Source organism: Trifolium pratense, linkage group LG2 (genome assembly GCF_020283565.1).
Source record: "Trifolium pratense cultivar HEN17-A07 linkage group LG2, ARS_RC_1.1, whole genome shotgun sequence".
NCBI lineage: Eukaryota > Viridiplantae > Streptophyta > Magnoliopsida > Fabales > Fabaceae > Trifolium > Trifolium pratense.
The window spans coordinates 24,107,773-24,119,941 of NC_060060.1; the positions used below are offsets into that span (position 1 = coordinate 24,107,773).

The window sequence follows — 12,169 nt, forward strand, 5'->3', positions numbered from 1 at the left end:
CGTCGTAGCCACGATGAGATTCAGCGTGATACGATGGAGGCTGAAATTCTGGTATAGCAGAACCAGATGTTGTACAGGATGGCGAAACATCTGGTCTGTCATGAATAATATGGCAAGGCATATAACATTAACAACATATACTGAAAAACGTAAACAGTAGATGTTCTAAACGATGCTCCAACATTTGTCAGGAGCGATAGTATACTGATGTTGAACGCGATGCTTAAGCATCTCGTACCAGTACAGACAAGTTAATAATAAAGTGCAAAACGTAAAACACAAGTTATTTGTTAACCCAGTTCGGTGCAACGTCACCTAATCTGGGGGATACCAATCCAGGAGTGAATCCACTATGATAGTATTAGTTCAAAGCTAAACTCGCCCGTTTACAACTTATCACCTAATCACCACCCGTGCTATATTCTACCTAAGATACACCTAGGTATGAGAACCTCCGCTCAACTCCTCTTAATCACAGCCACTGTGATCGTACACATAACAACTTGTAGATGAAGACACATTTCTTAAACATTCACTAATTCCGTACTTCAAAGCTTAGGAATGGTTCACACACTATCTCCTTGCTTAGAAGCTCTAGAGATATTACAACACTCTACTCATTACCTAAAGGTTTCTGAGTGAGGACATAGTGACAATCTCACAACCCGAGTGATTCACTTACACCAACTCTCCTAGAGAGTGGCTACATGACACGAAACCCTAAAGACTACATCTTGATGAACAATGGCTTCGGTGAGTAAATTAGGTTTAGCTCCTTTCTTTATATAGCATAAGCAGCATGGGCTTTGATGAGTAAACAGGCTGCACAATACTTCAGCTCCAACAAGTCTTCTAGAAGAAAAATATATTTTCCACAAATATATTTTCACCAAATATTTATTCCTTCCATAAATATATTTATTGTCCATAAATATATTTTCAGTAACAATCTCCTTGAATATATTTTCAATAGTAATCTCCTTGAACCATAAAGATTTATTTGAAATAAATCTTTTATATTTTCTACAACAATCTTCTAAAATATATTTTAGAATCAAATCTTTTATGACAATATTGAGGAATAAATAACACATAAACCGCTTTCTGAAGATTCTGGAAACACTTGTGTGTTGGCACACAAATTAAAAGGCGTGGATTCATTCTTCAATCAAATCTTTCAAAGATCTCACGCAAAAATATATCATTCGCGAAAACAGAGCGCACTGGATGTGGTATCCAATGTTGAAGCACTGGATGTCGTATCCAATGTTGAAGCATTCTATCCAACTCAGTTCAACATCTAACTTGAATATTTGTTTTAGCAAAATGAGGCCAACATAAAACACCAACAGAGGCAGTGAAGAAAAACAGAAAATCTTGAGTAAATCTTTCATCGAGCCACGATATGACCCATCGTAGCCACGATGAGGCGAATTTGAACGCCATTGTGGCCACGATGGATATGATGGGTGCGCATAAAAAGTCAAAACCCAGTTGAAATTAAAAACTATAAATAGAGTCCTCCTCCTTCACAATTATTCATTCAGAAATCACTCAACAATAGTGATACTCGAGAGAGAGTTAGGAAAACTCTAAGGAGGAGGAAAGGAGGCCAATGAACTCCAATTATTATTAGCAAAATTGCGGTGACACTAATTCTGCTAAACTCACTGTCGATTCAAACTTGCATTATATTGGATATTTGATATTCGTTCATTGAATCTCTTTTTTTAATGAAATCAAACAGGAAGTGAACGTTGTGCTATGACTTTCATAGATGCATTTGGTGCTTGAACTGCATTGGCGCCCCTTACATAGAGCTGCAATCATTACATTTATTTCTTGCCTTGAAATTATTCGTCGTGGGATTTGGAATTTGTTTAGGTAACTTTCAATTTGACATAAAATCTCTAATGGTTTTTTATTCGCGTAATATTACTTGAACATTATTTTTGTAAGGATATATGAATGATCAATGAATGGCATGCATATATTAATACACATTATAATTGGTCAGGTTGGAGAATGAGCACTAGAACAAAGTCGAAAACTACCGCGCGTTCAAGTCAGTACCTCATCCTTTCAGTTATTATGATGATGATGATGATGATGATGATGATGATGATGATGATGATGATGATGATGGCAAGGATGAATAGTTTGCATGCTTCAATTCAAAGCAAATTTAAAGAATGTGTTGTAATAATTACAGGTTTAAATCCATAATTCAACATATCAAATATTTTTGCAGCATTTTTATCTTATTAGTTGTATCTAACATGTAATTGATGCTTATTGTGTCTAATATACAACTAAAAGACTTAAATAATCACATGTAACGACAATAGATTAATTTTGTTTCAAGAGACTAACAAGGTAAGCTTCTTTAAGACATAGGATGGTCATGACCACCCTAACAATCTAAAACTTACAACGAATACATAAAAAATGTTGTTTTTCCAAATTTCGCCACTTAGACTAGACTATCGAAAAAAGTTAATCAAAATAATTTTTCTCAGCCTAAAAATCCATACAAATAATATGAAAATTAACACACATGAGAAATAATAATTTCTTATTTATTCTTATAAATTAAATTACAAGGAAAATAGCATAATTTAGGGTAGTGTAACATTGAAAGTAGTGCAACATGGTGGGCAACATTTTGGGTTAATTAGGCAAAGTTCTGGTCTACAATTCGGATATGCAATTCCAGCTTGTGGAATATTGGTTCCATCATGTGTGCCATATGCACTTCCAACAAGGATCGTCGCAATAGCAACTAAGAGAACCACCAATTTCAACACCATTTTCATTGAACCCTCCATTATAAAGAAATAGTTTTTACAAGATAAATAGACTTTGTCTAATTTCTAATGAAATGTGTTAAACCATCTCTTTTTTTATAGTGGGAGGATTTTTTTTTTTACCGAATTAATAGATATAAGCATAATTATGGAAATCTTGGATTTATTTGAGTATATATATTAAATTTAGGGATATTTGACCAAAAAAAATTTCTTTCCAGATATTTGACCATATCTACTAAACAGGAATATTTGACCAATATTATTTTATCATATTCACTACTTAATAGACATCATATTGACATTATCCAAAAAAAAAAATCATATAATTTCTTATTTATTTTTAATATTGTTGGCGTTGTTTGGTTGGCCTCATTTTGCTAAAACATGTAAGTTCTCTTGATGTGGAACTACACGCTTCCACCATCCTGTATAAGCAAGATGTTCGGTACAATGCTTCAACATTGGATACCACATCCAGTAGGCCGGGCCTGTGTATGGTGAGATCTCGCGCCTAAGTTCTAAATATGGAATCCACAATAAATGTTCGTTTGTGATAAGGAGCGTTGTCACGCATAATTATTAATGGATCTCGTGATCAAGTGTTGCTTGTTAATCAGATCTTCAAGTTAAGGAAACAAAACATTTTAATTGAAGAATATTCCTTGAAGGGACCATTATTCATGCTGAGCTATTGAAGCCTAATTGAAGACCTAGCCTGAGCTCGTGAAGGTTATTTAAAGAAGGTTGACTCCATTGTTCAATTCACTGAAACCAGAATTGAGTCTTACAAAGCGTGAGTTTAGGTTTTAGTATTGTGTTTATTGTGTTCTAAGTCTTGTGTTGATTTTCCACTAGACTAGGAACTGTGTGTTTTTGCATTGTAATATCTCTGGAGCTTCTAAGCAAGGAGATAGTGTGTGTATACCATTCCAAAGCTTTTAAGCACGGAAGTGGTGTGAGTGTTTTATGAAGTGTGTCTTCACATATTAAATCTAGTATTGTACGATCACAGTGGCTGTGGTCAAGAGGAGGTGAGCGGAGGTTCTCATACCTAGGTGTGTCTTAGGTAGGATATAGCACGGGTGGTGTTTAGGTGAGAAGTCATAAACGGGAGGTTTATTGAGGGCTTCAAACTAATACTATCATAGTGGATTCACTCCTGGATTGGTATCCCCCAGAGTAGGCTTATGCTGAACTGGGTTAACAAATTACTGTGTTAATTTACCTTCAGTTTGTTTAGTTTATTATTCCTTGTGTATGCGCGGTTGGATGTTGGATCATTGATTCACGCATTAAAAGTGTACTATAGTGGTGAAGCGTTGAGTACAACATCTTAATACTAGTGTGCCAGAATTTCAATTGGCATCAGAGCAGGCACCCTGCTCGAAACTCAGGGTGAGCTTCAGGGACAGAAATTTCTGGTGAGATGGACAAGGAAGGAGGAACGGTTTCTAAACCACCACTGCTAACTGGGCCTGAGAACTATGACTACTGGAAAGCTAAGATGATGGTATTTCTTAAATCCATTGATAGCAGAACATGGAAAGCTGTAGAAAATGGATGGGAACCCCCTATGGTCATTGATAAGGATGGAAAGGTAACAGGTGAAATCAAGCCTAATAAAGACTATTCCAAAGACGAGGATGACCTAGCTCTGGGAAATTCAAAAGCCTTGAATGCCATATTCAATGGGGTGGACATCAACATGTTCAGACTTGTCAAACGATGCACTGTAGCCAAACAGGCGTGGGAAATACTCAGGAAAGCACATGAAGGAACCAACAAGGTAAAGCTGTCCAAACTTCAGATGCTTCGCACAAATTTTGAAAATCTGAGTATGAAGGAAGAAGAGACTATTCATGACTTTCACATGAATATTTTAGAATTTGCAAATTCATTTGATGCCTTGGGAGAACCCATATCAGATGAAAAACTGGTGAGCAAAATCCTCAGATCTCTTCCTAAGAGATTTGACATGAAAGTAACAGCAATAGAAGAATCTCAGGATCTGGCCAACATTCAAGTGGATGAACTAATAGGCTCACTTCAAACCTATGAGATGAGCATAAACCAAAGAAAAGAGAAGAAAACCAAAAGTTTGGCTTTTACTTCCAATACTGCAGAAGATGATGAGATAGATATGGAGAGTGATGAAAGTTTATCTGAAGCCATGGTGTTACTTGGAAGACAGTTCAACCGTATCATGAAGAGGATGGATAAAAGAAATAAATTCAATGGTCCAAGCACCAAATCTGACTTCAACAATAAGTTCAATGGTTCAAGCACCAAATCTGACTTCAACAAACCTGTATCTAGTCAAAGGAGGATCAGAAGTGATGACAAAAGTACTTCATCTAGAGGAGTTCAGTGTCATGAGTGCGAAGGATTTGGTCATATCAAATCTGAATGTCCTACTTTTCTGAAGAAGAAGAAGAGTCTTGCTGTTACTTGGTCAGATGAGGATGATTCAGAAGAAGATGAAGGTGAATCTGCTAAACTTGTCAATGCATTGACAGGTGTCTATGAATCTGATGCTGAATCATGCGATGAAACATCATATGAAGAACTTCTGGCTACCTATAAGGACTTATTCATCAGGAGCAATGAATTCTGCAAAGCCTTGGAAAAACAAAAGGAGACAAATTGTCAACTTCAGGCTGAGAAGAATGAATGTCTGGATATAATTAAGACTCTCAACAAAGAGATTGAAAAGCTGAATGAAGACTTGGAGCATGCTAGAAAACAAGTTAGAGTTTTTGCATCAGGAGAAGAAAAGTTTCAAGCCATGCTGCTAAAACAAAGTGCTGGTAAGAAACCTATTGGCTTTGATTACGAGATAGTGAATCAAGAAATGGGTTACAACAAAGCTACAATCACTACCCCCATTGATAAAACTTTTCCTGTTAGTGGTGGGTTACTACCTCCTCATCCTCCCACACATCAGGGAACTGACACATGGTTAAAACCCAAGCAGCATGTCCAGACTAGCTCGATGCCTCAACACCCGCCTCACCATCAATACAACAGGTCAAGATCTAGAACTAAAAGAAGGAATTGGAGGTGTCATTATTGTGGTAGGAAAGGGCACATTAGACCTTATTGCTACAAACTGTACGGCTATCCACAGAATTCATGGCCACTTGAACCCAAATCTGAGAACGTGAATGTCAAGAAAGAATGGAAGAAGAAGGAAGATGGTGTAAGCTTGATAGCTCATACATCACTGCGGGCATCATCTAGACAAGATTGGTATTTTGACAGTGGATGCTCTAGACACATGACTGGAGTGGAAGGGTATCTAGCCAACCTAAGGTCCTATGCCACAAGCTTTGTAACATTTGGAGATGGAGCTAAGGGAGAAATAAAAGGAATTGGAAACCTAATTGATAATGGGTTACCAAACTTAGACAATGTTCTGTTAGTAAAAGGACTTACAGCAAATTTGATTAGCATCAGTCAACTATGTGACCAAGGCATGAAGGTGAACTTCACACAATCTGAATGCCTTGTTACAGATGAAGAAGGAAGACTGATAATGAAGGGAGTAAGGTCCAAAGACAACTGTTACTTGTGGGTGTCTGAAGAAGGAAATTATATGTCTACCTGCCTCATAAGCAAAAATGAGGAAGTCAAACTCTGGCATCAAAAGTTGGGTCATCTACACCTGAGAGGAATGAAAAAGGCCATAGCTGAAGAAGCAATCAGAGGATTACCCAAGCTAAAGATAGACGAAGGAACAATATGTGGAGAATGTCAGATAGGCAAACAAACCAAGGTGACGCACCCAAGGCTTCAACATCAATCTACTACCAGAACACTTGAATTGTTACACATGGATTTGATGGGACCTATGCAGACTGAAAGTCTTGGAGGAAAAAGGTATGCTTTTGTTATGGTGGATGATTTCTCTAGATTTACATGGATAGACTTCCTTAGAGAAAAATCAGATAGTTTTGAAACATTTAGAAACTTATGTGTACAACTTCAAAGAGAAAAGGGGTCTGTCATCATAAGGGTCAGAAGTGATCATGGAAAGGAATTTGAGAACAGCAAATTCTATGATTTCTGTGCAGCAGAAGGTATCCAACATGAATTCTCTGCTCCCATAACACCACAACAAAATGGTGTAGTAGAGAGAAAGAATAGAACCATTCAAGAGTCTGCTAGGGTAATGCTTCATGCCAAGGGTCTTCCGTATCAGTTCTGGGCAGAGGCTATGAGTACAGCCTGCTACATACACAACCGTGTAACACTCAAAAAGGGAACATCTGCAACCTTGTATGAATTATGGAAGGGAAGAAAGCCAACTGTGAAACACTTTCACATTTTTGGGAGTAAATGCTACATTCTTGCTGACAGAGAACCAAGACGAAAACTTGATCCTAAAAGTGAAGAAGGTATATTTCTGGGATATTCCTTGAATAGCAGAGCCTACAGGGTCTATAACACAAAAACCAAAGTCATTATGGAAACGATCAATGTTGTGATTGATGATGCACCATCCACTCAACCATCGGATGTGGAAACTGATGTTGAACCATTTCCTGACAACTCTGATGAGATGACCCAAAGTGAAAAGTCTGAATTAAAAGGTGATGAATCTGATCAAGACTCTGCACCTGCCCCAGCAAAAGCACCATCTATTAGGACACAGAAGAATCACCCTAAAGATCTAATCATAGGTGATCCAGACCAGGGCATTGCTACCAGAAGAAAGATTGATGCTATCTCAAACACTTGTTTTGTATCAAAATTTGAGCCTAAAAACATAAAAGAAGCTCTTACTGATGAGTTCTGGATTGAAGCAATGCAAGAGGAATTGAATCAATTCAAGAGAAATGAAGTCTGGGACCTTGTTCCAAGACCACATGGAGTAAATGTCATAGGCACTAAATGGATATACAAGAATAAGTCTGATGAGAAGGGTACAGTAACAAGGAATAAGGCAAGACTGGTAGCTCAAGGCTACACTCAGGTGGAGGGAATTGACTTTGATGAGACCTTTGCTCCCGTGGCAAGACTAGAATCCATAAGGCTGCTTCTTGGTGTAGCTTGCATCCTCAAACTCAAACTCTACCAAATGGATGTCAAGAGCGCCTTTCTAAATGGATATCTTCATGAAGAAGTATTTGTTGAACAGCCCAAAGGTTTCATAGATCCAAATCATCCGGATCATGTCTACAAACTGAAAAAGGCTTTATATGGTTTGAAACAAGCACCAAGGGCTTGGTATGAAAGGTTAACTGAATTCCTGATTAACCAAGGATACAAGAAAGGTGGAAATGACAAGACATTATTTGTCAAAGAAATGAATGGAAACTTGCTGATAGCACAGATATATGTTGATGACATAGTCTTTGGAGGGATGGCGGAACCGATGGTCCAACACTTTGTGAGACAGATGCAGTCTGAATTTGAGATGAGCTTGGTAGGAGAATTAACCTATTTTCTTGGATTACAGGTGAAACAGATGGAAGACACAATATTTGTGTCTCAAAGCAAGTATGCTAAAAATATCATAAAGAAATTTGGCATGGAAAATGCTGCACACAAAAGAACACCTGCTGTCACACATCTAAAATTAACCAAGGATGAGAAAGGTGTAGATGTAGACCAAAGCCTGTATAGAAGCATGATAGGGAGCCTACTGTACCTCACAGCAAGCAGGCCTGACATCACCTTTGCTGTTGGTGTATGTGCTAGGTACCAAGCTGAGCCAAAGATGAGCCATCTTACACAAGTAAAAAGAATCTTGAAGTATGTCAATGCAACCTCTGATTATGGAATAATGTATTCCCACACCAACAATGCTAGGTTGATGGGATATTGTGATGCAGATTGGGCTGGATGTGCAGATGACAGAAAAAGCACCTCTGGTGGATGCTTTTATCTAGGAGAAAATCTTATCTCATGGTTTAGCAAGAAACAAAACTGTGTTTCTCTATCCACTGCAGAAGCTGAGTACATTGCAGCTGGGAGTAGTTGCTCTCAATTATTGTGGATGAAGCAGATGCTTAAGGAATACAATGTTGAACAGGATGCTCTAACATTGTACTGTGACAATTTAAGCGCCATAAATATTTCAAAAAATCCTATTCAGCACAGTAGAACAAAGCATATTGACATTCGTCATCACTTCATCAGGGATTTGGTGGAAGAGAATATTGTGAAATTGGAGCATGTTGCAACTGAAGAACAGGTAGCTGATATTTTTACCAAAGCTTTAGATGCAAATCAGTTTGAAAGGCTTAGGGGCAAATTAGGAATTTGCCTATATGAGGAATTATAGCAGTTAAGGCATTATGTGCGCGCAACCGTTTTTTTCTCCAAATTTTGTCTATTGGCGCACGTAAATCAAGGGAAGACAAAAATAACTTTCCATAACTTCTCTATTACACGCTATCAACTCTCATATCATCATTATTCTTTTCCAAAACCTTCAACTTCCTCTGAACTCCTTGCTGCGACCTGCAAACACAAACCATCATCTCAAATCATCAAAAACTTCAAAAACTTCAACAAATTCTTTGAGAAAATGTCTCAATCTTCCGGTTTCGCTCAGATCAAAAACAAAATTGCTGATACTGTGAAAACAAGATCAAAGTCTAAGAAGGAAGGAACAACTGTTGTGGTAGATGCGATGCCTTTATCAAGTATTCCTGCAACTACTTCTAAGAAGAAGAAATCTGCAAAATCGTCTAAGAAAGTAAGTGAATCGTCTCCCTCTATTAAGTCTGATTCTATTAAGTCTAAGAAGAAGAAACCCCAATCTCCTGTAAAAAGGGGTTTAAGCATGTCTGATCTGTACTTAAGTAAGAACTTTTCTGAAACGGCGAATGTGGAATCGCATGATGTTGCCTCCGGCAAAAATGCGAATGTTGAATCGTCTGTTAAGTCTGTGTCTGAAAAGGTGAATCAAGAAAACCCTACTGTAGAGGAAAACCCTAGTTCTGTTGAAACCCTAGGAAAAACCCAAAATATTGCTGAGAATGTTGGTGTGAACAATAATCCGAGTGTTCCTGAGAATATGACAGTTCCCACGAATGTCATAACTGATGTTACTGAAAAATCTCAAGAAAAGGCTGTTGTAACCGATGCTCCAACCGGTGTTGAACCATCCTCTATACCAACTGATGCTGAGAAGGATGTTGAAGCATCCAAAGGAGGATCTAGCCCACATGCTAACACTGCCACTGGGTCGTTTGGCAGTGGATCTAATACTGAAGCTTCCACTGAAGAGGAAGTAAACAAAGAAAGTACCCCTGAGGATGTGGCTGATTCTGAGCCAGAGAATGAAGCTGGTGAGGACTCTGAGAAAACCACAAATGAAGAACAGGACATAGTGGATGTTGATGAAGTCCCCTCTGAAGAAGATCTGCAACCTCCACCTACTCAGAAAGGAATTAGGAGAAGACTGAGAAGCAGGACCACTACACCTGCACCTGTTGTTACCACTACCCCTGTTGTCACCAAGAACTCAAAGGACACTACTCTGAAGCCTGTCAAGTATGGTCCTAAGAAAGGATGGAGCAAGCCTATACCTCCTCCTGAAAAGAATAAGGGTGTGCTGAAAAGGAAGAGTGCACCATCAAGTGATTCTGAATTTGAAGCTGAAAAGGATGCCTCAAGCATCAAGCCTCCTGCTAAGAAGGCTATGTCTGCTAAGAAGGCCATGCCTCAATTTGTTGCTCCTGACATTGAAGACTTTCCTTGTGACAATGTTTCATTTCATCTTCCATCTTATGCTCAACGATGGGGAATCATTTGCAAAAGAAGATTGGCTCTGGAAAGGGAACTAGGCAAAGATATTCTGGAATGTGAAGAAATTGTAAGTTTGATCAATGATGCTGGATTGATCAAAACTGTGTGGGGCTTAGGCTCCTGCTATGAAAAGCTGGTTAGGGAGTTTGTTGTCAACATTCCTATAGGTTGTGACAATCCCTTGGATAAGGAGTTTCAGAAAGTCTTTGTTCGAGGAAAATGTGTTACTTTCTCCCCAAGTGTGATAAACAGGTTCCTGGGTAACTCTGATGAGCCACACCCTGATATAGATGTGTCTGATAATGTGGTCTGCAGAACCATCACAGCTGATAAAGTGAAAACCTGGCCCAAGAAGAAGAAGGTACCAGCTGTCAAGCTAACCCAAAAGTATGCCATCTTGAATCGCATTGCTTCTGTCAACTGGGTCCCTACTACACATGCATCCGACATTGCAACAAATCTGGGTAAGCTCATTTATATGATTGGTACTGGTACTAAGTTTAATGCTGGTCTATATATTTTCAATCAAGTTGTGCAGCATGCCAAGACCTCTGTCACCAAGCAACCCATTGCATTTCCAACCCTAATCTGTGACATCATCTTGTCCCAACATCCAAATATAAGGCATGAGGATGAGTCTGCTAAGAAAAGGGCAACTCCTCTGGCCATTCATCAGAAGCTGTACAGTAAACAGCATGCTCCAGATATTGTTGGACCATCAAATGCTGCTGCTGACACTCCTATGACAAGGAAGGAGATGATTGCTATGCTGGAAGCAAACTGTAAGGAGCTAGATGAAAAGAAGTTGCAGTTTGAAAGGATGATACATGCTCTCAGGGTTGAAGAGGCTGCAGCTCAAGCAGCTGATGCAGATGATGATGGCTCTAGTGGTGAAGAAGAAGCTGACACAGATGTTGAAGGAGAAGAAAATGATTCATCTCCAAGTGCTTCTGTGTAATTTTGATTTCCTTGTTTGGATTTTTTTGTTTTGCATGTCTGTGGGCTGAGCCCTGAATTTAGCACCTAGTGTGCATGGTTTGTATTATTTTGTCTGCACTTTCTGTTCTGCTACTATCTGCACTGCTCTTGGATACTATTTTATGCAGTTCCCATTTTGTCTATTTTGTGGCTAAAAAGGGGGAGTAGTTATTATGTCATAATAGGTTGCTGAGGTTGATGTGCCACCAGATGCTGTGCCACCAGATGCTGGATCATCTGAATAATCCCTATGCATGAATTAAGGGGGAGTAAGATGAACTTGATACTCGATTCTACTTTTGAGGGGGAGCAATATTTCTTTTCTGCTTAGCACACAATGTGCTACTGCATGTTGAAGCATCATCTGTTCCTGAGAATTTATTTTTCTCAGCTTTGAGGGAATTTATTTTTCCCCAGTGTTTCTTTTATGAGAATCTTATACTCTCTACTGGCAAATTCCTGTGAGGCAAGTTGTGTTCACTATTCCGCTGTTGCATGCCTCTGAAGTTCTAAATTGATACATATTAAATATGCTATTTTTATATGAGGGGTTATTAAAACAAGCATGTTAAATTGATCTACTTTACTTCATGACTGTGTGCCTACGTTGAGTTGAAGAA

At 38.6% G+C, this 12,169-nt stretch overlaps 1 protein-coding gene across 1 annotated transcript; it reads left to right on the top strand.

The window, feature by feature from the left end:
* Nucleotides 1-7,275: 7,275 nt before the first annotated feature.
* LOC123904432 lies at nt 7,276-11,529 on the top strand. Its single transcript, XM_045954101.1, has 4 exons — nt 7,276-7,554; nt 8,911-9,009; nt 9,373-10,522; nt 10,610-11,529. The coding sequence occupies exons 1-4, from the start codon at nt 7,276-7,278 to the stop codon at nt 11,527-11,529; spliced, it is 2,448 nt and encodes an 815-aa protein (XP_045810057.1).
* The last annotated feature ends 640 nt before the right edge of the window (nt 11,530-12,169 follow it).